Source organism: Rhinopithecus bieti, unplaced genomic scaffold (genome assembly GCF_001698545.2).
Source record: "Rhinopithecus bieti isolate Rb0 unplaced genomic scaffold, ASM169854v2 scaffold_27016, whole genome shotgun sequence".
NCBI classification, from domain to species: Eukaryota; Metazoa; Chordata; class Mammalia; order Primates; family Cercopithecidae; genus Rhinopithecus; species Rhinopithecus bieti.
Window position 1 is genome coordinate 1390477 of NW_016812222.1, and position 27073 is coordinate 1417549.

Consider the following 27073-nt stretch of genomic DNA (forward strand, 5'->3'; position numbering starts at 1 on the left):
TTTTTTTTTTTTTTTGCAATGGCAAACAGGTTTTAAAAACACATTTGGTTTATTTAGACTCCAGAGTGTCGGAGCCATGTACGTAGCCCGCCTCAAAAACAGAATTTCTTCCATGGATTATGAGAAATATTCATTTATCCTCCAGTTGTAATGTTCTGAACCGGGAATTAGATGGTTCAGTAAAAGTTGTCTACCAACTAAGTCAATGTCTCATGAACTCTGCATCAAAAAACTCGGGATCTTTAATTTTGTATGTATTTGAAATACAAAGGAAAGATGACTAGTTCCTTGATCATTTTAAGTTAAAATACCTACAATGAAAGACATTGACATAGAGCAGACTATATAACGTCCCATTGCCTAAATTTTCATTTCCTAAAATTGTTTTAGTAGAGAATGGTATATATTGTTGCGTGATTGAAACAGTTTTGCTCTCCTTAAATAAAATAGTAGCCAAAGATTATTCAGGGTGCAGCTGACAGAGGCCTTACTGCCAGTTCCTTCTAATCTGGAGAATGCCTTAAAAAAAAAAAAAAAAATCGTGTCTTCTTGTTACACCGAAGAGAGGGAGAGCAGGGTCGAAGCGCATTGGTCGTGTCCCTGTGCCGAGGGCAGGGCTCTAAGCCACGGAACCTGCTGATTGGTGGGCTCCCAGGAGCTGGGGGGCGGGGACTCTGGCGATGGCGCTCGGAGTCCATTGGCTGCGTGGCTGGAGGATGGTGTAATGGACAGCCGAGGCCTGTGCGGCTGGTTTCTATGGCAACGGAGGCTTGAAAGAGCCACTCAGATTTCGGCGCTCGCCCCAACTCCCCTTTCCGGAGGGGCAGGGCGGCCTGGATTTGAGGGCCGGCGGAGGAGGCGTGGGGGCTGGGAGTTAAGGAGACCGGGCTTTCCTTGGACCAAACCAAGCCAGCAATGCCATATTTGAAGTGGGTTTGAGGAACCGGGCCTGCGTGCTCATTTGAAAAAAATCAGCCAAACAGAAAGGTATGAAGAAGAAAAACCTGTAATTCCATCCTCCTCTGACTTCTCCACTCGTAACGTTTTGAACACCAAAGCCTGGCACAGAACTGGCACTCAATGGGAGGAAGAAAGGGAGGGAAGGAAGGAAGGGGAGAGAGGGAGGATCGATGATGTGGACAACGTGGCGTGACACGAAGTGCCCGCCCCCTTGGGCTGAAAGTCACAGACAGACCCGTAGAGCTGACGGGATATAACACGCCTGGATTTGGGGGCTTGGAGGAGGAGGGGTCGCTGGGGCACTGAAAGAAGGTGGGACAGCCAAAGGCTCCTTGACTCCATCCCGGGATTTGGGAGGCCTGACTTTACAGAAAGACTCCTCCCTGGCTTCACACCCTACTAGCCTTGCCACTTGCAGCCGCCAGTGCTTCCAGTCTCCAGATCCCTGTGTCTTTGTGTTTGGGGAATAATAAACAGTGCCTACTTCATTGAGTTGGTGTCAGAACTGAGTTGAGATAGTGCATGGAAAGTTCTTAATACAATGTCTGAAACGTAGTAAACGTGCAATCAACAGTAGCTATTATCATAATTGAAGACAGGGTGGGATTTGACTAGGTGGAGAGAATGGGGAGGTTATTGCCTGTGGGTAAGGAGGCAGGAGGGAGCAGCAGTGTGGAAACCCTACAAAAGAGACCAGTTTGGAGATCATATAGAAAGTCCTAGGAGATGACAGCCAGAGGGCATAAAATAAAGGATAAAATAACATTGCTAGCACTATATACTGAGGGATTGGCACTCTTGTGAAGCCCTTGACATGGATTATTTTATTTCATTTTCTCACCAGCCCTGATAAAGTAGTTATTACCATAGACCCATTTTTCTGCTCAGGGAACTGAAGTTCAGAGAGGTTATGTAGCTTGTCTATGCAAAGAAATGACAAAACCAAATGGACATTTGTGGGGCTCAGAACAAGGGTAGAGTTGGAGGCCTATATATCATATATCTTAATAGTTAGAAATTATACAACAGTCCAGCAAGTGTTCAATGAAATATGTTCTGTTTTCTTCCTTGATGGATATATCCTCTAACAACTTGGCAGGTCATGTTCAAATTAGAATTCTAAGACCCTTGGAGTTATGTGGCAGAATGTGTAGGCCCAAGGAGACCTGTCCCTTGGATCCTCTATCCGTCCCTTAGCTAGCTACCTCTCATCCCATCATTGATGGAGCTAGCATGCATGGGTAGGCACCTAGCTGTCACCTGCAAACAGCTATCTTGAGGCCCAAGGCTCAGGTCTATAAGATATGCATCAGGCAGTACAGTTTGCCCTCAGGTGAGATGAAGCCAGGGATGAGGCCCACGAAGGGCCCTGTGAATTAACTTAGTGACATTTTGGAAGGGAATTATGGGGTATCAGAGCGTGTTCTAGAAGGCATAGGCACAGACTCTGGGTGGACACTTCTCATGCCTGCAGAATCCTTGCCCCATGGGGAGGGGTGATGGGAGACTCAGGGAAGGGGCCACTCTTGCCAGGCTTTAAACGCAGGCATTCAGAATCCAGGAGCCTGGTGCTTCTCCCCTGTGCCTCAGAGTGCCATGGGGCATGCTGGCTGACTTCCAGTGATTTTATGCCCTCAGAGAAATAGAGGAGGATGAGCTAGTAAACCGAGGGCCTGACCTCCCAGTTCCTATCCTCCCTTGTCAGAGGTGGGAGAACTAAAACAGTGAGTTAGCTTTTAAAAGATGAATGAATAAGCCCTTCTTCAGTATGCAGTCAATGACAGAATGGTAAGGTATGTTAAGTATATTAAAGAAGGACAAGTAGACACGTGTCTTAATCTGTAACCTCAGCCAAGTAATTCTAGATCATGCATGCAATAAATATTTATTAGGCTTTACTCTGTGCCAGGCACAGTGCTAATTGCTGAAGCTATAACCGTGAGCCAAAAGAGACTGGTTCCTGCCCTCAGGGAGCTCAAAGTTGAGAGGCAGAGGCAGATATCAATCAAACCATGGTACAAATAAGTATATCATTGCACCCGAGTAACTGCTGAAGGAGAGGCCAGGGAGGTAGGGGATGGTGTAAGAGGGTCTGATACAGGATGTTAGGATAGGCTCTAGTTAGGAAGCAGCATTAGAGCTGAGTGCCCCAGGCAAGTAAGGATTAACCATGGGTAGGGGAGGAAGAGGTCTGCTTCCAGGAATGACCAGCTGGAGCAGAAGGGGAAGCCAAGCCAGGGAAAGGGGGTGAGGCCCAACAAGAGAGAGGAGGCCCAGAGGAGGCAGGGCTGGTCAGGTAGGCCCTGGTGAGCACCAGGGAGGACACAAAATCTTTGAAGGTCTTTAAGCAGGGGAGTAATGTGATCAAATTTTGTTTTGGGGTGGATTCCATGGTTAGAAGGAGAGGGAACCTGGAAACAGGGAGACCAATGTGTTGCCTGCTATAGAATTTCTTAAACTCATCCATCAAAGTTCTTATTTTTTATTTTTATTTTATTTTATTTTTAGAGACAGGGTCTCACTCTGTGGCCCAGGCTGGAGTGCAGTGACGCCATCACGGCTCACTGCAGCCTCAACCTCAAGTGATCCTCCTGTTTCAGCCTCCCAAGTAGCTGGGACCACAGGCATGTACCACCACACCCAGCAATTTTTTTTGTTTTTTTGTAGAGACAGGGTCTCCCTATGTTGCCCCGGCTGGCCTCAAACTCCTGGGCTCAAGCAGTCCTCCTGCCTTGGCTTCCCAAAGTGTTGGAATTACAAGCATGAGCCACTAAGCCTGGCCTTTATTTTTAAAGATAGAGGAAAAGGACTCCTGTCTCTGTAAAGTCTATAGGAATTTCGTTGAACTTTTGTGTTTTGCATTTATTTTGTTGTTAAAATTTGTTTTGTTGTTATTAAAGATAACAGATGAAAAAAAATTTTTAAAGCAGGGATACACCGTGGAAAATAAACTTTCCTTTTATCCCAAACCCCAAATATCCAGTTCTCCAAAGTTACAAATTATGAATTTCATTAATATCCTTCCAGTGTTATTTTGTACATAAATAAGCATAAGCATATATACTTTTTCTTTTAAAAAATCTTTCCTATGGTGCTGAGCATATGTATGTATTTATTCCAACATTAAAAAATGTAAACTGTAGGATGCCATATCTTGCTTTTTTATTTTATAATGTGTCTTAGAGATTGTTTCATATTAATACATATAAATTGTTCTGTGCACACCCATAGTCCCAGCTACTAGGGAGGCTGAGGCAGGAAGATTGCTGTGTCCAGGAGTTTGAGTCCAGCCTGGACAACGTAGCAAGACCCTGTCTGTATGAAAAAATAAAATAAAATAGTTCTTGGGCTGGGTGCAGTGGCTTACACCTGTAATCCTAGCACTCTGAGAAGCCAAGGTGGGAGGATCACTTGAGGCCAGGAGTTCAAGACCAGCCTGGGCAACATATTGAGAACCTGAAGAAAGAAAAGAAAGAGAAACAAAAAAAGAAAGAAAGATAAAGGAAGGAAGGAAGGAAGGAAGGAAACAACGAAGGAGAGAAAGAAAGGGAAGGAAAGGAAGGAAAGAAGGAAGAGGAAGAAAGAAAGAAACAAAGAGAAAGAAAGAAAGGAAGGAAGAAAGGAAGAAAGAGAGAAAGAGAGATTATAGGCGTGAGCCAGGAGTGGTGACTCACGCCTATAATCCCAGCACTTTGGGAGGCCAAGGCGGGCGGATCCATGAGGTCAGGAGGTCGAGACCATCCTGGCAACGCGGTGAAACCCTGTTTCTACTAAAAATACAAAAAATTAGCTGGGCCTGGTGGCGGGTGCCTGTAGTCCCAGCTACTCAGGAGGCTGAGGCTGTGCTAGGCACAGTGATGGATATATCCTGGTAGGGGATATATCCACAGTGAACCCGGGAGGCAGAGGTCACAATGAACTGAGACTGCACCACAGCAACAGAGTGAGACTCCGTCTCAAAAAAACAAAAAAACAAAAAACAAAAACAAAAGAGGAAAAATTAGCTGGGTGTGCTGGTGCGTGCCTGTAGTCTCAGTTATGAAGGAGGCTGGGGCAGAATTGCTTGAGTCCAGGAGTTGGAGGCTGTAGTGAGGCATGCAGTGAGCCACTGCACTCCAGCCTGGTTAACAAAGTGAGACCTTGCCTCAAAAAAAAAAGAAAAAAAAAAAGTCATATTTTATTTAAAACTCTGCAGGAGGGTGAGGTGGCTCACGCCTGTAATCCCAGCACTTTGGGAGGCCGAGGCGGGTGGATCACGAGGTCAGGAGATCAAGACCATTCAGGATAACCCACTGAAATCCTGTCTCTACTAAAAATAGAAAAATTAGCCGGGTGTGGTGGCCGGCGCCTGTAGTCCCAGCTACTTGGGAGGCTGAGGCAGGAGAATGGCTTGAACCTGGGAGGTGGAGCTTACAGTGAGCCGAGATCGCGCCACTGCACTCCAAACTGGGCGACAGAGTGAGGCTCCATCTCAAAAAAATAAATAAGTAAAAACAAAACTTCAAAGTTTACATTCTATTCCATAATATTTCTGTGTTTATTGGCCGGGTTCGGTGGCTCAAGCGTGTAATCCCAGCACTTTGGGAGGCTGAGGCGGGTGGATCATGAAGTCAGGAGATTGAGACCGTCCTGGCTAACACAGTGAAACCTCGTCTCTACTAAAAAAATACAAAAAATTAGCCGAGCGTGGTGGTGGGTGCCTGTAGTCCCAGCTACCCCGGAGGCTGAGGCAGGAGATGGTGTGAGCATCGGAGGCAGATCTTGCAATGAGCCAAGATCTCGCCACTGCACTTCAGCCTGGGTGACAGAGCAAGACTCCATCTCAGAAAAAAAAGAAAAAAAACGTTTTCTTGTACTATGTCTTACCCCAAATCTTAGTCACACTGACAAGCCAGCAAATGGGGCTGTATGTATCAGTGCCTTTGTACACGCGTTTGGTTCACTCCTGTGGAGCCCCCACCGTCAACTCAGCATGATCTGACCCCTCCTCACCCTTAGCTTGGTCCATTTATTTATTTATTTAGAGATGGAGTCTTGCTCTGTTGCCCAGGCTAGAGTGCAGTGTGGCACAATCTTGGGCTCACTGCAACCTCTGCCTCCCACTGAAACGGGAAAAGTTCCCTTGTCCCCGTCCCAGGGCGTATGACAGGGGAGTGGCTTGCTTCTTCAGTGTCCCACTGTTCAAGCCTTTAGGGGAGCATACAGACGGGCAGGTTGTGGGGCTCCGACCCCATGAGTGTCTACTGGTGGATGTTTACAGCTCCTGAAGCCCCAATGGGCTTGTGCTACCGTATGCTCTTAGTTTTGCTGTCTGTAGGTGGCTTGTGTTAACCAGCTCAGTTAGACCCTTTACCTTGTTGCAAGGACAGAGGGCTTTCTGTATCCCGGGTTCTTGCCTTGGTATACCAGAAGAATTGGATCATACCTGGGCTTGGAGAACAAGTGCAAGGTTTTATTGAGTGAAGGTATTTCTCAGCAGGTGGGGGAAGCCAGAAGGGGATGGAGTGAGAAGGTTTTCCCCTGGAGTTGGCCCGGACTCCCCTCCGACTGCCCCAGCCAAACGCCGCATCGCCGCATCGTTCTGCTGGTTGGTGGCCTGTGGCGTGCTAGTGTGCCGGTGCTGTTGGTGCGTTCCTCTGACGTCCAGCTGCTTGTGTGTTCCTCCACTGACGTGCTCCTCTAGCCGTCCAGCTACCTGTGTGTCTGCTTGCTAGGGTTTTTATAGGCACTGGTTGGGGGTGTGGCAGGCCAGGGTGGTCTTGGGAAATGCAACATTTGGGCAGGAAAACAAAAATGCCTGTCCTCACGTAGGTCCATGGGCACAGGCTGGGATGGAGCCCTAGCCAGGGACCACGCTCTTTCTCCCTTCCGTGTCATTTAAAGGGACTGTGCCCTTCCCTTCCCAGCACTTCCCTTCCTGTATTACCAGGTTCAAGCAGTTCTCCTGCCTCAGTCTCCTGAGTAGCTGGGACTACAGGTGCATGCCACCACACCTGGCTAAATTTTTTTTGTATTTTTAGTAGAGACAAGATTTCACCATGTTGACCAGCCTGGTCTTGAACTCCTGACCTCAAGCAATCCACTCACCTCAGCCTCCCAAAGTGCTAGGATTACAGGCGTAAATCATTGCACCCGGCCCCTTAGCTTGGTCTTGTACCACTCTGTACTCCAAAATTCTTTCTGGTTGCTGTTTGTCAGCTGTAACTGGAGTTGACATAAAGGGATGTAATGGGCAATCTGGCTGAGAGTAAGGTTGGAAAGGGATTGGGCCAGGCTGAGTTCCAAGGGCACGAGGGAGTCCCAGAGGATGTGACATGGGAATAAAATGGTCAGCGTGCTAGACTGCCATCTTAGAAAGATCATTTGCTCCTTAATCTGCCCCCATCACTTTCCTCTAAAAGGCCCTTATTGATAACCTCCACACTACTCAACCCTAGGGCACTCTTCACTTCCGATCTCAATTGACATTTCTTTTTTTTTTTTTCAGATGGAGTCTCGCTCTGTCGCCCAGGCTGGAGTGCAGTGGCTCAATCTTGGCTCACTGCAAGCTCCGCCTCCTGGGTTCACACCATTCTCCTGCCTCAGCCTCCTGAGTAGCTGGGACTACAGGCGCCTGCCACCATGCCCAGCTAATTTTTTGTATTTTTAGTAGATACGGGGTTTCATTGTGTTAGCCAGGATGGTCTCGAACTCCTGACCTCATGATCCACCCACCTCGGCCTCCCAAAGTGCTGGGATTACAGGCTTGAGCCACCGCGCCCGGCCTCAGTTGACATTTCTTAGAGCTGATTTTACTTGATCTCTTGCAGCCCTCAACACCAGTTGTTAACCCCTCCCACCTGAAATGTCCTCCCTTGGTTTATGTGTCTCTGCACGTTCTTGTTTTCCTTCTCCCTTTCTGGCTGTCCCTTACTAGTTTTTCACCATCTCCTTTTCCATCAGGGAAAACTGTGTGTCAAAGTTGCTCGAGGCACTATCTTAGTTGGTATAAGCTTTCTTTCTGCTTTCTCTCTTGACCCATTAGGAGAGTGTGAAATCAGTTTAACGCGTCATATAAGCATTGACAAAATGATGAAGCAACAGAATAGAAGTGTCAAGGTGCATTGTGCATAGGGTAAATATTGTTTGAGGAAGCTTATTTCAGATTTAGATATAAATACACACATGCATATGTATGACAGCTGCAATGTAAAATAGTATCTTACTGTGGGATGTGGTGAAACAGTTTGAAAGCCATGGCTGTACATCTCCTCTGTTTATTTCTCAGGGCCAGAATTCTCCTAGGAATGTAAGATCTGTGTGTGTCCAACCGCCTACTCCACATCTCCTCTTAGATACCCTCTATGGAGACATTAAACCCAATATATTCAAAATCAAATTCAAGCCCTTCACCCTAAACTTGGACTTTCTTCTCTGTTTCGCATCTCAGGGAAAAGCCCCACCGTCCATCCAACTGCAGAAGTTAGAAATCTGGGCATCATCCTTGGTACTTAACTTTCTCCCAGCCTATGTCAAATATAGCTCCAAATCTTGTTGACTTAAACTCCGAAAGATCTCTTTACCCTGCTGTTTCTCTCCGTCCATCTCCGCCTTCCATACCTAAGATGTCCTCATCTCTCACCTGGGATAACTATACTGTATTTCCACTTGGGCTCTCCTCTGACCCAGTCTCCACCAACCACCCTGAATGATACTTGTAAAACATAACCGATCTAATCATGTTACTGTCTTGCTTACAAGTCCTTCAATGGCACATTGTTCTTAGACCCACATTCTTAACATGGCCTACCGGATGCCCCCACAATCTCCTCCCCTTCTCTGCATTGCAGTCACATTTGTTGTGATGGATATTGTCTTTTGACAGACAGCACCCATCCCCATTCTGTATGCCTTCCTATGCTACAGATGCTGGAAAGCTAAAACATCTCCCAACTCCCTTGATAACCTCCACACTACTCAACCCTAGGGCACTCTTCAGTTCTCTCTGCAACTCTGCAACTCTTCAGTTGCAGCTAGGGCTCTAGCACTTAGATGTATTTGCATAAAAGATTGAAGGGAGGCATAAGTAAGCCAGATGGTTTGGGCTGTTTTTACTTGTAAACATGGTTGTGGAGACAGTAGTGCACAGTCCCTGGCTTTGTAGAGGCAGGGAAAGCACTTGGCATTTCATTGTCCTGCCCATGGCATTGGCAGTGACTTTCTGATCCCAGAATCCTGTCTTTGGGTGGCAGCTTCACCATTGTGTCCTCATGCTCAGCCTTTCCAGTGGTGGCCTCCTGGCTTCTGTCTTTCTGACTGTGAGACGTAGTAACTGCCTTGACAGGTCAGTTCTATGGTGTTTTAGGAGTCATTCCTAATACCTCGCCTAGGGACCAGCATTTTCTTCAACAGCTGGAGTGGTTTCTGTTTCTAAACTCAGACTGATTAATTTAGTCTCTAGAACTGGTCATGCCTCCTCCCACTATAGGGTTGTTTTACTTGCTATCCTTTTGGCCTAGGTTAATACCCTTGCTATCCCTTAACCCTCAGCCCCATCTCTCGAATAACTCCTTGTATGTCCTTTCCATCTCAGTTCAAACATTTTCTCTGGGAAGTTATCCCTGACCCTTAAGACTGGATCAGCTTTCCTTGTTAAACAGGGATCTCACCCTTTATGTTTCTTTTAGTGCATCATCATCGTCTGTAATTATGTACTTGTGTGACTCTAGAATCTGAGCCCCAGGGACTTAATTATCCTGCTCAATGCTGTGTTCCATTGCTTAAAGGCCCCTATAGAGTTGGTGCTCAACAGGCATGTGTTGAAAGAATGAATGGAATGGAGGAGGCCAGAATGGAGGCTCTGAGGACAAAATCCACGTTTTTAAATATGGCTGGTAAGCCCTGTGACACCTCTTCTCGGCATTTTCTCCCAACCACATCTTTCCCTGCCTCTCAGCCAGTCCGAACGCGCTGTGTGCTCTCTGGTGTCCAGGTCTCTACATCTACTATTTCTGCTGCTTGGGTGTCTCTTCGTTCTTAGCCTGGTTCTTCCTCATCTTGCAGGTTTCAGCAAGATGTTTTCTCTTCTAGGGAAACTTTTACTTCAGACAATTCTATACAGGACAAATGTTGGCCGGGCGCGGTGGCTCACGCCTGTAATCCCAGCACTTTCAGAGGCTGAGGCAGGTGGATCACCTGAGATCACGAGTTCGAGACCAGCCTGGCCAACATGCTGAAACCCCATCTCTACTAAAAATACAAAACTTAGCCAGGCGTGGTGGCACGTGCCTGTAATCCCAGCTACTTGGGAGGCTGAGTCACAAGAATTGCTTGAATCCGGGAGGTAGAGTTTGCAGTGAGCCAAGATCATGCCACTGCATTCCAGCCTGGACAACAGAGTGAGACTCTGTCTCAAAAAAAAAATATTGTTAAATATATGATTGTAAACATTGCCTGCTGTTACTTATCTGTACCTTCCATTGCAAGTGCACTGTCTTGCTCAAGGCAGCCTATGGAGAGGGCCTTGCATGGGGCCCAGCTCTAATGCCCTCAGTATTTGTTGAAGTTGAATGATGCAATGTCCTCTACTCAACCAGCCTCAGTCTGGGCATCTCTGCACACTTCCCAGGAGCCCAAACACAGTGAAGAATTGTAATTTGAGGGCTGCTTGATCAGGAAAGGAAGCTGGGGGAAGTTTGTTCAGCTCCAGTCCCTGGCTGTCCCTGGGTCACCAGGCAGGAGGCCTTGAAGCAGATCCTGTGGGGGATGGGCAGGGAAACAGTTTCTTCCTCTGCTCCCTCCTGGAGAGTGGGGGGATGGGGCCAGGAGAGGGAAGGTTCCTTCTAGGAGGCTCCCTGGCACAGTGCCTGCTTTGAGGAACGGGGTGGACAGCATGGTGAATGCAGGCTTTCTCCTGGCCCCTGGCCTCCAGCTCTGTGAGAGGGAGGGAAACTGCTGGCAAAGATGGAAAAGAGGGATGGAAGGGAGGGAAAGAGGGATGGAAGGGAGGGAAAGAGGAGAGTCCGCTTGCTTTGGGAGACAAGGAGAGGGGCTTAACTGGCTCTGAAAGACAGGATTCCCAAGAGCCTACCAGGTCCCAACTCCAGATCAGCTCTGGAAATATCCTCAAATCACTGAGTCTGAGAGTCAATATACTGGGAATGTTTAACTCTTAGGATCAGATCATCCTAACATCACCAGCTGGAAAATCCGTCAGAGGGTTGTACCTGGGGTCTGCAGGGTACTGGACCCAAAGTCCAGAGACCTTGACCCTATTCTGCTTGCAGGCCCAGTCTCCGTTGGGGGGCTAACTTGGATAAGTAAGTCAGCTCCCTGGACCCCCCCTTCTCTTTTTCAACAGCTGGAAGAAATGGCATTTTCCCAGAACCCAAGAATATTTTGCATCCCATCCACGGTGCTTACAATAACAGAAAGACCAGGAAGCTGGCAAACCACATCCCTCTTTCCCACAGATCTGTAATCTCCCTGAGGGCAGGGTTCAGCTCACACATCTTACACTCTGGTCTCAAACCTGGCTGCCCATCAGAATTGCTTGAAGATTAACTAAAATGTTTCACTTCCTCTAAGAGTGATTCTGATTTCTTGGAGCTGTGTTAGGACCTAAAACCTGTTTTAACAGTGTGCTAACTGATTGTGATGCAAAGGGACCGGCACAACGTAGTAGGTGCTAAGTGTTGCCTCCAGGGGTGGGAAATGAATTTAGCAGGGTAAACAAATGGAGTGTAGGGGAAGTGGGATTGAAATACGGTCTGGATCTGGGTAACTGTGCATCTAACACTTGGAAAGGAAATCGTGCACCAGTGTTAGCAATACAAAAGATAAATATTTATTCAGAACAAACTTTTAACAATCAATTGTACATTCTAAGCCACAAGGAAATAGCAAAACATATAGCAAAGGAAAAGCAAACACTAAAAAAAAAGCAGTGTACTGTCTTTTCTACTTGATAACACTTAGTTGGCCCATGACCTCTCGCTTGGCCTATCTCCCAAGTACATTTTAGAGTTAACAGCTCACTCATAATTTTGGGTTAAAATCCATCTTTCTCCTGAGTCAGGAGTTGCAGATGAGCTCCAGCTAGCTGCTTCTCTAGGGTTCCTAGTTATTGAGGCTAAGGTGCAAATGTAAACCTTTGGTAGGTTTCTTTACACAGGGGCACCCCCATTTCTCACTGGTGACAATGAATGGGGAAGGGGTAGGGCCTCCAAAGGACCTGGCACACTTTAATCCAGAAATGGTACCCCAGGGAGCAACACATGCACCCTGGAGTGTGTTCCTTGGTCCTTTCCGTATCTCCCAAGTATTCAGAACACCCCTCCTTAAAACCTTCTCTTTCTGCTCCCTCTTCCAGATGATTTCTCAGCATTCCTCTGGGCTCAACATTCTGGAGAGATCAGACTTTCTGGGCCCTCAAGTGTTGAGGAAATTGTTGTGAAGTGTGAGAGGTAGTGGAATGAGCACCGGGCTTGGGGTCAGGGGACTCTACTATAGGCTGGCTCTGGCACCAGACAGCTATGTGATTTTCACCAAGTCATTTAACCTCTTTGGGCCTCTTTCATCTGCTGGAAAACCACGGAATTGGTCTAAACCAACTCTCAGGTTCTTTCCAGCAGGAATATTCTGGATTCCATGATTCTATGAAAAATGGCTTCTGAGCCACCAAAAGAGCTGTCATGAAGTCCATGCATTTTTGTGCCATAAAGAGAGGCCCTTGGCCACCATTCAGAGCTTATTGATTCAGATTATATACACTTCTAACAACACTGGTTTCACAAATTCTGACCACGTAGATTAAAAGCAGCAAATTAAATGAGGGAGGGGAAGAGCTGCAAAAGGTAGACACTCTGATAGAAGCCACAGTCAACAATGTTTTCAGTTAAGCAAACACTGATGGAGTGCCTACCACGTGTTGGGCCCCGTACCTAGTGCTGGGGCATAAAGATGAGCAAGGCAGCCCAAAGGGTGAAAATCCAGGGGAAGACAAGGCATGGGGCGGGGAGGGCGGGGAAAGAGAGAAAAAGTACAAGAAATAAAACAAAACCCAATAGAAAACGAAAATAAAATTTAAAAAAGGGAGGGGCAACACATCTGCACGCTACAGTTCTCCGCAGTCGTTATTGGTGACAGAGTCACCAATTCAGAACAGGCTGAAATGGAGTAAACTCGGTTTAAGAAGGCATAGAGAGATGTCTCTTGTAGGTTTTAAAAAGATCTCCTTCAAAAACGATAAAAAATGGTTTAAAAAAAAGTTTTGGCACTTAAGAGGGGTAAGCTGGCTGTGTGTGTTCACCCTGGCAGGCAGGCGGGTGTTTAGTGCCCGGCCACGCCGGTTAGCTGAGCTGCCACGGAATTGTGAACTGCTTTGGGACACTGGGCAAAGGCGTGTCCTCGCTTGCCACAGAGGTTGCACACGATGCCCTTCCGGCAGTAAGGGCTCAGGTGCCCCTCCTCCCCGCACCTGAAGCACCTGTCCTGCGTGCAGCTGCCGCTCATGTGGGTCCGGGAACCACATTTAAAGCATGTCTTGGGCTGCCCCTTGTACCAGCTGTAGCCCCTCTCGGCCCCCAGGAAGAAGGCCCCTGGCAAGTGCCTGACCCCGCCCTCCCCCTGGCGCAGCTCGATCTCGCACTTGTACTCCCCGGTCCAGATCCCAAACCTGTCGGTCACTTTCACCGGCACGGCCAGCACGTCGCAGTGGCGCTTGAGCCAGGTCACAATGTCCTCCACGTCCACCGTCTCATTCCGGAAGAGGATGAAGAGCGTCTTCAAGCTGGACTTGCTCCGCCCCAGCACCACAAAGTTCTCCCAGCAGTCCTCCTGCTCCCGCTTCTCCTCGTAGACGCGCAGGAACAGGGCCAGCTTCTCCGCCGAGCGGAAGCTCACGTCGAATTCGCGGCTGCCCGGGATCTGGATGACCGCGTAGATGTCGCTCGGGTCCATGCCGATGGAGCGCAGGATAAGCGCTCCTACCACGAAGTCCCGGGTCGGGCAGGAGCCCTCGTCTCCCTGGAAACAGATGCGGACAAGGAAGCGACCCTTGCCCGGGCCCGCCCCCGCCGGCTCGTCCTGGAGGGGCCGTTCGGCCGCGTCCTCGGCCTCGCCGGGCCTGGCCGGGGTCGCCATGGCTGCCGCCGCCGCCTCGGCCTTCTTCCTCCTACCCGCCTCGGCAGCGCCCTTCTTCTTGCGGGGGTCCGCCGCCTCGCCGGCTGGATCTCTCCGGCGGCCCTTCGGGTCCCCGCGGCCAGCAGGTGGGAAGTCGCCGAGGTCCGGCGCCGCTAGGCCCGCGGGACCGCCGAGCCCGGCGCTCCCGCCACCGCCGCCGCTTTCCTCCTCCCGCCGCGGCAGCCGCGGCTCGCGGAATTCGCCCTTCTTCTCGGCTAGATTCTTTACCACCTGGGCCCAGCCCATCTTCTCGCGGCAGCCGTCGGCCTCCTCTCCCCGGGCCGCGGGCCGCGCGGGGGGCAGAAGCTGCGGCCGCCCACGTTTCCTCTCTTCCTCCGCGCCGCCGCCGGTGGCCATTTTACCTCCTTCCCAGCATCCTCCACTCGCTCCCGCAGCCAAAGGGCGCCCATCGCGCGCGCCCGCCCGCCGGGGCTGTGGGGTTTGGGTTTTTTTTTTTTTTTTTTTTTTTTGAAATTTGACGCTACCCTCCCCCGCCGCTCCCTCAAAGGTATTCACATGCGGCGCATATTGGCCAGCGCCGGCTCTGCGCCCCCTGGTAACTGCTGAGCTTCTCTTCCGCCAGCGCTCGCTCCAACCTCACCTCCGTCCGCAGCGGGATGGGGCGCCCGGAGGCGTCCCTTACCCCAGCGCGGGTTTGGCAGCCTCCGGCCTCGCTCTCGAGGATTTGGCATTTCGCAAGCGGTGCTCGATGATTTCATGCAAGCAGCTTTGCTAACGGCCCACAGCCCACAGGCGGGACGAATTCAGAAGCATCTCCCCCGTTTTGTTGTTTTCTTTGTACTTTTTCCTGTTAAAACAAAAACAATAGCAAAATTAAAACTTAGCTTTCCCTTTCCCCAGAACTGACTGCAATGCATTATTTTTTTCCCGCGTCGGATTATGCATATTTTCAAGCAGAAAAGTTGAAAGTTTTACAGTGAACATTTTACCATTAACTTTTTATCATTAAAATTTTACTCTGTTTTATCACACTACACCTCGATGCATTCATCAGTCTTTATTTTTTGATATGTTTCCAAGTAAGTCATATTGCATTATTTTTATTTTTTTTGAAAAGACCTCTGTCGTACTTAGGATGAAGTGTGAGTGCTTCTTACGTTCCCGGTACTGTGTTAAGCACACTTCAGACTTTATTACATGGAATCTTCCAAAAACGATGCCGTAATTATGCCCATTTTACAGATAAGGAGGCAGGAATTAAGTCACTTGGCGGAGTTAATAGGCAGCCCCACGTATAGGTAGCTTATATTTCTTTAACCACTATTTCTGACGCTGTGGATCAAGAACTGTGCATCAGACTCTAGGAAACTTTGTCAACAGGCAGATTCCCTTCACCCCAACTCCTGGTATTGGTTTCAGGGGAGCCACCATCCCTGACTCTTGTGCTGTTTGCACTTTCCAGTCCTTTCACTTTATATCCTCAGACACCCTTTCCTTCATCCCTTCTCAGCCACACATTCCCATGATCATACTCGGAACTTCACCATTACCAGAAACATCCAAGTCTTAGAGATTCACATATTTCTCTGTTGCTCTTTTCAACTTGCCTGGTCAAGTTTCACCATGAGGAGAATACTTACTCAACCAAACAATATATGTATTTTAAACAATCTCTTCCATTCCTCTTATCTTAAGCCCTCATTCCAGGTAACCATCACATAATCAAATATCTGCAAGGGTCAGGCAGGTACCTTAAGTAGAAGATATACTGGGTAAACTGGAGATCGAATATTCTATCTGAAGGGGCAACTGCTGGTCAACTCTAGCCGATTATTCCTCTCCAGAAGTGAGGGTCCACTGTGGGCAGAGCTTTCAGTTTCCAAAGAGAAATCTGAACTCCAGTTTGTTCTTTTATGGGAAACATTCTTCTCTCTTGTCTTCTTTAAGATGGTCTCAGCTGTATTTGGAACCTCCATATAAATTTTACAACCTGTCTACTAAGTTCCAGGAAACTATGAGATCTTAATTGGAGCTGCATTGCATTTGTACAGAATTGCCACTTCATAACACCGAATCTTTCCGTCAATGACCCCACTTGATTTCTCACTTATTTATGTCTTATTTTATGCATTTAAATAAAATATAGTTTTCTTCATAAAGGTCTTACATACTTTGGGGGATTTATTCCAAGGTACCACATGGTTTGACTGCTATTGTAAATGAAATTATTGTAAATCAGAAGTTATATATTGTTTCTTGGTGTCCTTTAGAGGGAACACAATTGAATTTTGTGTACTGACCCCATATTTGGCACCAAAGTTGAAACCTTAAAAGTTCCAGTGGTTTTGGAATCTCTTTACTTTTCTGTATTGCCAGTCATATTGTCTGTGAATAATGAAGGTTTTGTCTCTTTTTTCAGATCTTACACTTTTTCTTTTTCTTGTCTTACTGCACTAGTCAGGAACTTTCATATAATCAATGTATTTTGAGCATTTTTGTTTTGTGTTGGACTTTAAAGGCATCTGTTTGTGTTTTGAAAATATTTGACTTGTGGATTATGTTCTGGTTCCATGTCCAATTTTACTAACCATATCTTCTTCTATTGTAAGATTTCATTGTTATGTGTAGGGCCATCCTTTTGGTCAGTTTCATTTTTTCCAGGTCAAATTTTGCAGAGATTATTAAATCAGGAGCTACAGGGGCCAGGCAGGTACCCTGCAAGGAAAGCAGTCCAGGTGGGCACTGAGGCCATATGAAGAGAGCAGCCTTTATTCATTTCTGGCAGATTATTGTCACAGAGGGACACAGGCCCAGTGTTGCCAGATGTCTGCTTTTCTAAGAGAGATCGGAAATCCAGTGTTTGGTTGCCTGGAACAAGGTGTGAGCTTAGCAGCTTGAACACGTGAGGGTCTAGAGTCTGTCTTGTGAGGCCTCTTCATGTTCTTATGTCTTTAGTGCGCTGGCTTCCGCCTGTGTTCCTTTTTAGTATTTCTATCTCATTTTCTTCCTTCGAACCTGACATCCATTCTTTAGGCAAATCCTGATGGCAATTCTTCCAAAATATATCCCCAATCTGACCACTCTCACCTGTTCTCCAAGTCACTATCATGTAAACTGCTTAGAATATGCCTGGCTCAGTCATTCTAGTTAAAAAAAAAAAAAAAAAAAAAAAGATAGATAAATGTGTTCAGAATAGACCTGACCAACTAGTTTGCCATCTTTGGCTTAAGCACAATTATCCTCACTTTACAAAGGAGGTAACTGAGGCTCAGAGAGGTGAAGGGATTTGTCTTAGGAGCATCTGTGAGGTCTTTGATAACTGGGGCATGTCTTGCTGTCTGTCTTCACAGACAATTGCTGTGAAGACAACATAACTGACCTGGTGAGGTGGCTCATGCCTGTAAGCCCAGCACTTTGGGATGCCAAGACTGGAGGATGGCTTAAACCCAGGAGTTCTTGACCACCCTGGGCAACATAGTGAGACCTCATCTCTACAGAAAATTTCTAAAATTTGCCAGGTATGGTGGTATGCACCTATAGTCCCTGCTATTCTGGAGGCTGAGATGGGAGGATCACTTAAGCCTAGGAGGTTGAGGCTGCAGTGAGCTGTGATCCCACCATTGTATTCCAGCCTGGGTAACAGAGTGAGACCCTGTAAAAAAAAAAAAAAAAAAAGAAAAGAAAAGAAAGAAAGAAAAGAAAAAAGAAAAGACAACACAATTGCCCAGTGCTCTGTAAGCACTTAGTAAATGGCAGCTGATTTTTGATTTTTGAATTGTTAAGAAACTGGGCTCAGTATGGTGGCTCACACCTGTTATCTTAGCATTTTGGGAGGCTGAGGCGGGCAGATCAGTTGAGTACAGGAGTTTGTAGACCAGCCTGGGCAACATGGCGAAACCCCATCTGTACCAAAAATAATGAAAAACATTAGCCAGCTGTGATGGGGCACCACCTCTAGTCCCAACTACTAGGGAGGCTGAGGTGGGAGGATTGCTTGAGCCCAGGAGGTTGAGGCCACAGTGAGTGCAGTGAACTGTGATCACTCCATGCTACCCTGGGCAACAGATTGAGAGAAACTCTGTCTTAAAAATGAAAAGAAGGCCGGGCGCGGTGGCTCAAGCCTGTAATCCCAGCACTTTGGGAGGCCGAGACGGGCGGATCACGAGGTCAGGAGATCGAGACCATCCTGGCTAACATGGTGAAACCCCGTCTCTACTAAAAATACAAAAAACTAGCCGGGCGAGGTGGTGGGCGCCTGTAGTCCCAGCTACTCAGGAGGCTGAGGCAGGAGAATGGTGTAAACCCGGGAGGCGGAGCTTGCAGTGAGCTGAGATCCGGCCACTGCACTCCAGCCTGGGAGACAGAGCCAGACTCCGTCTCAAAAAAAAAAAAAAAAAAAAGAAACTCGCTAATGCTAGTTGGGAATAGCTAAATAACAGAAAATTCTAGAATAATGGTAACATATGCAAATGAAGTTTTTTTTTTTTTCTCTCATAGAATAAGTCTGGAGGTAGGCAGCTCAGAGCTGGTATCATGGCTGCATAGTGTCAGGGATCCAAGCTCCTTCTGTCTTTATGTTCTGCCATATATGACCTACATTTCTGACAATATTTAATGGCCCAAATGGCTGCTGAGTTCCAACTATGAGATTCCATTCCAGCAGCAGAAAGGAACAAGTGGAAGAGAATGGCATGTGTCCTCCACTTCCTGTATAAGGACATTTGCGGATGTTGCACTTCTGCCTATATTCCATTGACTAGAACTTGATCAAGCCTATCTGCATCTCAGTCCAAGTTCTTAATGATGAATTTTTGGATTTGCATTATTTTTGAAGTGACCTTTAGAGAGTCAGGAGATGGAGGCATGGGTTGAGATGGACCTTGAAAGAAGAAGTAGGTTTTGGAAAGCAATACGGAAACAAACCTATGAGGTTAGAATTATTGCTTCTATTCACAGATGACAGAACTAGGCTGAGAGAGGTAGAGTGAGTTGCCCAATGTCACAATGTCACAAAGCTAGTAGTGCCTTAGTGAACCACATCAAGAGGACTCCAAGGATTATATGCTTAGCCACTTACACAGTTCTGCCTTGTATCTATAAAATGGAGATAATGCCTACATTAAGGTTACTATTTATTGATAACTTGCATTTGTAGTTGTATTAGCACAGAAGCTAGGATCCTTTGCTTTTAAGGGCATGACCAAGAACTTGCACATGCTTCTTCTACTCACATCACATTTGTTAAAACCTAATCATGCAGCCACCTTAGTTGCAAGGGAGGCCGGAATATTAGGTTTTTATTTTATTTTATTTTATCTTATTTTATTTTTTGAGAAGGAGTCTCTCTCTGTCACCCAGGTTGGAATGCAGTGGCATGATTTCGGCTCACTGCAACCTCCACCTCCCGAGTTCAAGTGATTCTCCTACCTTAGTCTCCCGAGTAGCTGGGATTACAGATGCCCACTGCCCCCAGCTAATGTTTGTGTTTTTAGTAGAGACGGGCTTTTGTCATGTTGGCCAGACTGGTCTCAAACTCCTGACCTCAGGTGATCTGCCTGCCTCGACCTCTCAAAGTGCTGGGATTACAGGCATGAACCACCATGCCTGGCTAAGAAATGAGGTCTTTAGATGGGCAGCCCATGTGCCCAATAAAAATTCTAATACTACAGAAGGGTAGGATGTGGGAGGGTATTAGCAATCTCGGCTATGATACTGTTAGTTAAGATAGATTTATTTATTTATTTATTTATTTATTTATTTATTTATTTATTTATTTCAGGGTCTCACTCTGTCACCCAGGCTGGAGTGTGGTGGTGTGATCATGGCTCACTAAAGCCTCAACCTCCTGGGCTCAAGTGATCCTCCTGCCTCAGCCTCCTGAGTAGCTTGGACTATAGGCTTGTGCCACAATGGCCAGCTAATTTTTTAATTTTGTATAGAGAAGGGGTCTCTTTATGTTGCCCAGGCTGGTCTTAAACTCCTGGCCTCAAGAAAATCCTTCTGCCTTGGCCTCCCAAAGTTCTCAGATTACAGGTATGAGCCACCATACCCGGCCTAGTTAATCTTTAAAACAAACCAGTAAAATAAGCATTATTGTTCCTATTTTACTGATGAGTAAATTGAGGTTCGGAGAGGTGGAGCAATTTAAGGGTAATCCTGACTCATGTTTGACCCACAGTATTCTATACCTTTTCATTGGAATTGTGTTTTGTGAGTGTTGCTGCTTCTCATTGATTTCCTTCTCACTCAGTAGTATGCCATTAGCAAGTGTCTCCACTCCCTGGACTGCGAATCTGCCTCTGGATGCCTACTGTCTGGCATTGTGATCATGTCAGAGGGAGGAGATACTGGCCTTTCCAAGGCCGGGATGCAGTGGGGCCACATGTGTGTGTTGCTCCTTGGCTACTTGCAGTAGCTGTTAGAAAGCAAGTCCACAAACTGCAATCTCTTCACCAAAGGGAAGTAAAGCCAGCTGACCCAGGAGACAGAAGGAGGCTGAAGCCAAGGGAAGAAAGAGACACTCCACTGTCAGCGTCTGGCCTGGATCAACATCATCCCAACCACCTGGGAATGAGAAGCTGGTGGAGTCCGTGAAGGAGATGTCATCAGAAGTCCAGTATTGCATCCATGTGGATAAACTCCTTGACATTTTTTCTGAGACCCTTCTTGGCACTGGACATGGCAGGTGCATGTGCATGGGGAAGGAGATGGAGCACAGTTGCAAGGACATCTCCTGTGATAGCAGCAGCTTCTACCTGACTCTGCAGACTCTGCCAGCAAAGGAACACCTTGTTAACTGTGGCTTGATGTCCAAGCTGATTGGTTTCCAAGGTGCTCAGCAGCAGATACCAAGTCTAGTTCATCAGCATGCAAGCAAATCCTGCCAGGCTGTGCACATTTATTCTGGCTCTTCAGGACCACTTGACCAAGTTTGTCTTTTTTTTTTTTTTTGAGATGGAGTCTAGCTCTGTCGCCCAGGCTGGAGTGCAGTGGCGCGATCTCGGCTCACTGCAAGCTCCACCTTCCGGGTTCACGCCATTCTCCTGCCTCAGCCTCCCGAGTCACTGGGACTACAGGTGCCCACCACCATTCCTGGCTAAATTTTTTGTAATTTTAGTAGAGACAGGGTTTCACCATGTTAGCCAGGATGGTCTCGATCTCCTGACCTCATGATCCACCCGCCTCGGCATCCCAAAGTGCTGGGATTACAGGCGTGAACCACCACCCCCGGCCGACCAAGTTTGTCTTATATCCTCTGACCTCTAGGTGCCTCCAGGAGGACATCCTGTAGGACATCTTCACTCTTCAGGGCCCCCAGTTTCTTGCAGACACCACTGAGGGTATTTCTTCATCCAGATGGTCGGGGAGCTAACTCAGCTGAAGATGGTTCATGAACAGGGACAGAGCTCTGTGGTGGTAGTCAATGGAATCATGCAGACTGTATTAGTTTCCTAGGGCTGCTATAACAACAAACTATAAACCAGGGGTCCCCAACCCCTGGGTCTACCCATTAGGAAGCAGGCCACACAGCAGGAGGTGAGTGGCAGGCAAGCGAGCATTACCACCTGAGCTCTTCCTCCTGTCAGATCAGCAGTGGCATTAGATTCTCATAGAAGTGGAAGCCCCATTGTGAACTGCACATGCGAGGGATCTAGGTTGCATGCTCCTAATGAGAATTTAATACTTGATGATCTGAGGTGGAACAGTTTCATCCCGAAACCACCCCCGAGCCCCGTCCATGGAAAAATCATCTTCTGTGAAACCGGTCCCTGGTGCCAAAAAGGTTGGGGACCCCTGCTATAAACTGAGTGGTTTAAAGCAACAGGAATTTATTATCTCACAGTTCTAGAGGCTGAAAGTCTGAAATCCAGGTGTAAGCAGGGCCATGTTCTCTCTGAAGGCTCTAGGGGAAAATCTGTTCCATGCCTTTCCCTTAGCTTCTGGTGTTGCCAGCATTCCTTGACTTGTAGATGCATCACTCTAATCTCTGCCCGTGTCATCAGAAGGCATTCTCACTGTGTCTGCCTCTGTGTGTCTTCTCTTCTTCTCATAATGGCACCAGTCTTTTAAGGGCCCACTCCAGTACGACCTCATCTTTTTTTTTTTTTTTTTTTTTTTTTTTTTTTTTTTTTTTTTTTTTTTTGAGACGGAGTCTCGCTCTGTCACCCAGGCTGGAGTGCTGTGGCCGGATCTCAGCTCACTGCAAGCTCCGCCTCCCGGGTTCATGCCATTCTCCTGTCTCAGCCTCCCGAGTAGCTGGGACTACAGGCGCCGCCACGTCGCCCGGCTAGTTTTTTGTAGTTTTTAGTAGAGACGGGGTTTCACCGTGTTAGCCAGGATGGTCTCGATCTCCTGACCTCGTGATCCGCCCGTCTCGGCCTCCCAAAGTGCTGGGATTACAGGCTTGAGCCACCGCGCCCGGCCGACCTCATCTTAACTAATTACATCTGCAACAACTCTATTTCCAAATAAGGTTCTGGGAATGGTATGTATTTTTTGGAAATACTATTCAACCCAGTACACACACTACATGCTGACTACCTGGATACAGACCAATGACACACATCATTGGCTTCAGGATCTGTAGTTCATTCAGATGATGAAAAACTCGGCTTACCACAGGGTTATCTGCCACAGCCCCCATGAAGCCATGTTTAACAGCAAAGTCAAGGTTGGCCTGGCCACCTCCAAGTTATGGGATGAAATTGTGCTCACAATCAGGACTGAATAGGATTACAAGAAGGCACAAGGACAGCTGAAGAGCAGCATCCATGCACAGCAGGAAGACAACAGTGTGCTGGGGCCTAGCAGTGAATTCAGTGGGGGGTGGGGGGGTCTTAGGATGGAAGAGCAGGCAGCTCTGGAGTGCTGTGCAGTTGATAAGAAGGAATGTCTAGGATCTTGTTATGTTGAGTGTAGCAGGTGTCTCCACAAGAACCATGGCATCTTACCCAGTGACGACGGTAGGGATTGTGGGTTTAGGATGGTGTGCACATTTGCCACAAAGTCAGCACATCCAATGACATGGATGGAAACCTGAGATTGCCTGCTCAGCCTAGTCCACCTCTCAGCAAGATGTTGATGGAATGAGAGCCCAGGTTGCTGTTGCTGAGCCTGGAGCCAAGCAGGCCTGAGAGGCCCTCTATCACATTTATCACCTCACATGTGCAGGAAGGAAAGGCCAGTTCGTCTTGCCCATCTATGCTGGGGGCAGGAAGTTCCATCAGGTGTTCATGAACACAGAAATGCCACCTGAACAGGTGTAAGTGCAAATGGACTCCATCTTATTCAGTTCCAGTTCCAACAGTTTTGTTACAAGTGATTGTCGGTGGCCCCTCAAGTGTGTTTTGGCTTTGATTAAAGTGGCAGCATTTTTGCAAATATTTTTGTGTATTTATTTTAAAATTTGAAGTGGGGCCGGATGCGGTGGCTCACGCCTGTAATCCTAGCACTTTGGGAGGCTGAGGCGGGCGGGTCACCTGAAGTCGGGAGTTCGAGACCAGCCTGACCAACATAGAGAAACCCCCGTCTCTACTAAAAATACAAAATTTGCCGGGCATGGTGGCGCATGCCTGTAGTCCCAGCTACTCGGGAGGCTGAGGCAGGAGAATCGCTTGAGCTGGGGAGGCAGAGGTTGTGATGAGCCAAGATCACGCCATTGCACTCCAGTCTGGGCAACAAGAGCAAAACTCTGTCTCAAAAAAAAAAAAAAAAAAAAAAAAAAAAATTGAAGTGGGAGACAGTAATATTACTGGTTAAGCACCTGAGATGTGGGGCACAGGCAGCTCTCAGTGGGTGTCCATGCTGGGGTCAGCACGTCTGATGAGGAAGGCTGTGTGACAGTGGACAAGCTCTTATTTGTGTTAATCAAGGTACAGGTTAAGATACTATGACAAAGGGACTCTCAAATACAGGGTCTCAGACAAGGTGGAGGTTTATTTCTCTTTGATGAAGCAGCTCAGAATTTGGCAGGCAGTAAGGACAGTTAGGTGACTGTCTCCTGCAAGGTTGTCAGGGACCCAGGTTCCTTCTATCTTGTTGTTCCTCTAGATGCAGATTTCAGTAAAATGCTTTTGGTCTGCAAGTACCAGAAAACTCAACTCAAATTTGCTCACCCAGTAATGTGATTTCTTATTTAATCTCAAGTAATTTCTAGATAGGTGACAGGTTAATTTAATTAATTAATTTCTTTTAGAGACAGAATCTTACTCTGTTGCCCAGACTGGCATGCGGTGGCACAATCATAGGTCATTGCAGTCTCAAATTCATGGGCTCAAGCAATCCTCCCACCACAGCCTCCCAAGTAGCTGAGACTACAGGTGCACATCATCACATCTGGCTAATTAAAACAAAAAAAAATTTTTTTTTTTTTCTGAGATGTGGTCTCATTATGTTGTCCAGACTGATCTCAAATGCCTGGCCTCAAGCAATCCTCCTGCTTCAGCTTCCCAAATAGCTGGGATTATAGGCAGATACTATTGTGCCAAGCTAGGGTTGGTTAATTTAATGGCTCGACAGTGCTATCAAGGAAGAAGGTTTTTACATTTTCCTCTCTACCATTCACAGTATATCCTCTTTGGCCAACTCCCCTCACAGTTCCACAATTCCAGGAATCCCACACAGATATGACAATGTCTACCAGCAGACGAAGGAATGTTTTTCTGCAATGCCTTTTTTAAAAGTGTGATGAAAACCTTTCCCAAAAGCCTCTGAGTAGATTTCTCATTCTGTCTCCTTGGCCAGACTTTCATCATGTGTCTATGACTCCATCTCTAACTGGAAAGGGAAATTGGCCCACCAAGCCCAGCCTCAACAGTCATGACTATGGAAGCTGGGACTAGGACTAGGGTTGGGCCTGGTGCCTGCCTCCCTTAAGGCAAGTGCATACATGGACAAGATCAGGATCCAATAGCTGTGATGACAGGGAGGAATGGCTGTTGAGTAAGTCACTACCTGGATCTGTCATGTATTCCTATCTTTTACTTTTTTTTTTCTTTTTTTTGAGATGGAGTTTCGTTATTGTTGCCCAGGCTGGAGTGCCGTGGCACGATCTTGGCTCACTGCAACATCAGCCTCCCTGTTTCAAGTGATTCTCCTGCCTCAGCCTCCCAAGTAGCTGGGATTACAAGCACCCGCCACCACTCCTGGCTAATCCTATTTTGTATTTTTAGTAGAGATGGGGTTTCATCATGTTGGCCAGTATGGTCTCGAACTTCTGACCTCAGGTGATCCATCCGCCTTGGCCTCCCAAAGTGCTGGGATTACAGGTGTGAGCCACCGCGCCCAGCCTTTATCTTTTACTTTTTAATGGTTTCCTGGTATAGAGTTTCCCAGCAAGAATGCTGTCATATGGTGTGCTCTGCAAATGAGGGTACCCAACATAGGGTTTCCCTTAGCTCTAGGGTCAGCCAGGAGGGGCCTGAATAGCCAGAGTACCCGGGCTAATTGCTTTTTATCCTAGAGGCTGCTTCTATTTACCACAGTGCACTTAAACACATTCTCCTGTGATTTTTAAGAGGCAGAAAAGGTTGGGAGCTCTGACATGGTATTCTGTAGTAATGTTCCCCTATTGAAGTTTAAGTGATTTAAAATTATTGTTCCCTCCCAATTATCTTTTAAACTGGAATTCACTTTTAAATCCTTGCTCTATCTAGCAAATCTGGTGTGTAGGGCAAAGGTGGCAGCTAGTACTTTAGTTGGGGTACAAAAGGAAAGAGGTGTGTGTGTGTGTGTGTGTGTGTGTGTGTGTGTGTGTGTGTGGTCCTATTCCAGATATATGTTGAAGTTATTGCAACAGGATCTGCTGATGGACGTGGGATGAGAGATGAGTTAAGGATGATTCCAAGAAGAGAGTTGCCCTATTTTGAGTTTGGGAAAAATGTTTCTGGAAAAATATTGCACATTATTATATGACTGGAATTCAGGGGGAGGCTGGAGACGAGTCTGAGAGGCATCTGGGTACAGATGGTATTCAAAACCATGAGACTGGAAGAGAGGGGGCTGGGACTGAGTCCTGGGATACTACAATAATAAAGGGAGAAGAGGAGGAATCAGCAAAGGAGGCTGAAAAGGAGGCAGGAAACAACTGAAGAGTGGTTTCCTGGATACTAAGAAAGTGTTTCAGGGGAGGGAGTGATCTGTTGTGTCAAATGCTGCAGACAGGCCAAATAAGGGGAGGACCTAGAAGTGACCATAGGGTTTAGCAAAGTAGAGGTCACCAATGATGTTGATGAGGGCAGTTTCAGTGGAGAGTGAAAGCCTGATTGAGTGGAGGGAAAACAATGGGAAACAGAATAGGCAAACCTAGGAGTTTTGCTTTAAAATGAAGCAGACATGGGAGCTGACTGGAGGGGAAGTGGTTTGTTTGTTTATTTACAGACAGGGTCTTGCTCTGTCAACCAGGCTGGAATGCAGTGGCTGGATCATGGCTCACTGCAGCCTGGACCTTTCTGGCTCAAGCGATCTTCCCACCTCTGGCCTCCCACCCAAAGTGCTCTCATGCTTATATGCATGACCCACCGTGTCCGGCTGTGGTCAAGCTTTTTAAATAGAAGAAATTTAAAAATACGTTGGTATACTGATGATACAAAGGAGAGGGAAAAGAGGAAGAAAAAACGGGGAGAACTGCTCGGCCAATATCCTTGAGAAAATGTGAGAGGATAGGATTCGGTGCACAAATGTAGGAATTGGTCTTAGTAGGCAGTTTATATGTAGTTACAGGAGGGAGGCAAGTAGGCGAGTAAATGGTGCTGTGAACTAGTGGGTTTACCGATTCCCAAAATTTCCTTAGTAAAATTGGAAGCAAACTCATTAGTCAAGAGTGAAGATGGCGAAGGAAGTGGTGGAAGTTTGATGAGAGTGGAGAAATATGATATAATATTTTAGGATTATGGGCAGAGCAAACTGAAGGGAATTTGAAAATTGAAAAGAGGGCCGAACTAGATTTTGCCTTGAGAGGTTAGTCCCTCTAGGCGCTCGGTAGCCGGCGTCA

At 47.1% G+C, this 27073-nt stretch overlaps 1 protein-coding gene across 1 annotated transcript; it reads right to left on the reverse strand.

Moving 5' to 3' along the window:
• Positions 1 to 11762: 11762 nt before the first annotated feature.
• ZCCHC3 (zinc finger CCHC-type containing 3) lies at positions 11763 to 15110 on the reverse strand. Its single transcript, XM_017895760.1, has one exon. The coding sequence runs from the start codon at positions 14476 to 14478 to the stop codon at positions 13270 to 13272; it is 1209 nt and encodes a 402-aa protein (XP_017751249.1). The 5' UTR covers positions 14479 to 15110; the 3' UTR covers positions 11763 to 13269.
• Between the last annotated feature and the right edge of the window lie 11963 nt (positions 15111 to 27073).

Bases quoted from the DNA above. Each gene is read 5' to 3' on its own strand.
- ZCCHC3 (XM_017895760.1), bottom strand. From the start codon at position 14,478: ATGGCCACCGGCGGCGGCGCGGAGGAAGAGAGGAAACGTGGGCGGCCG.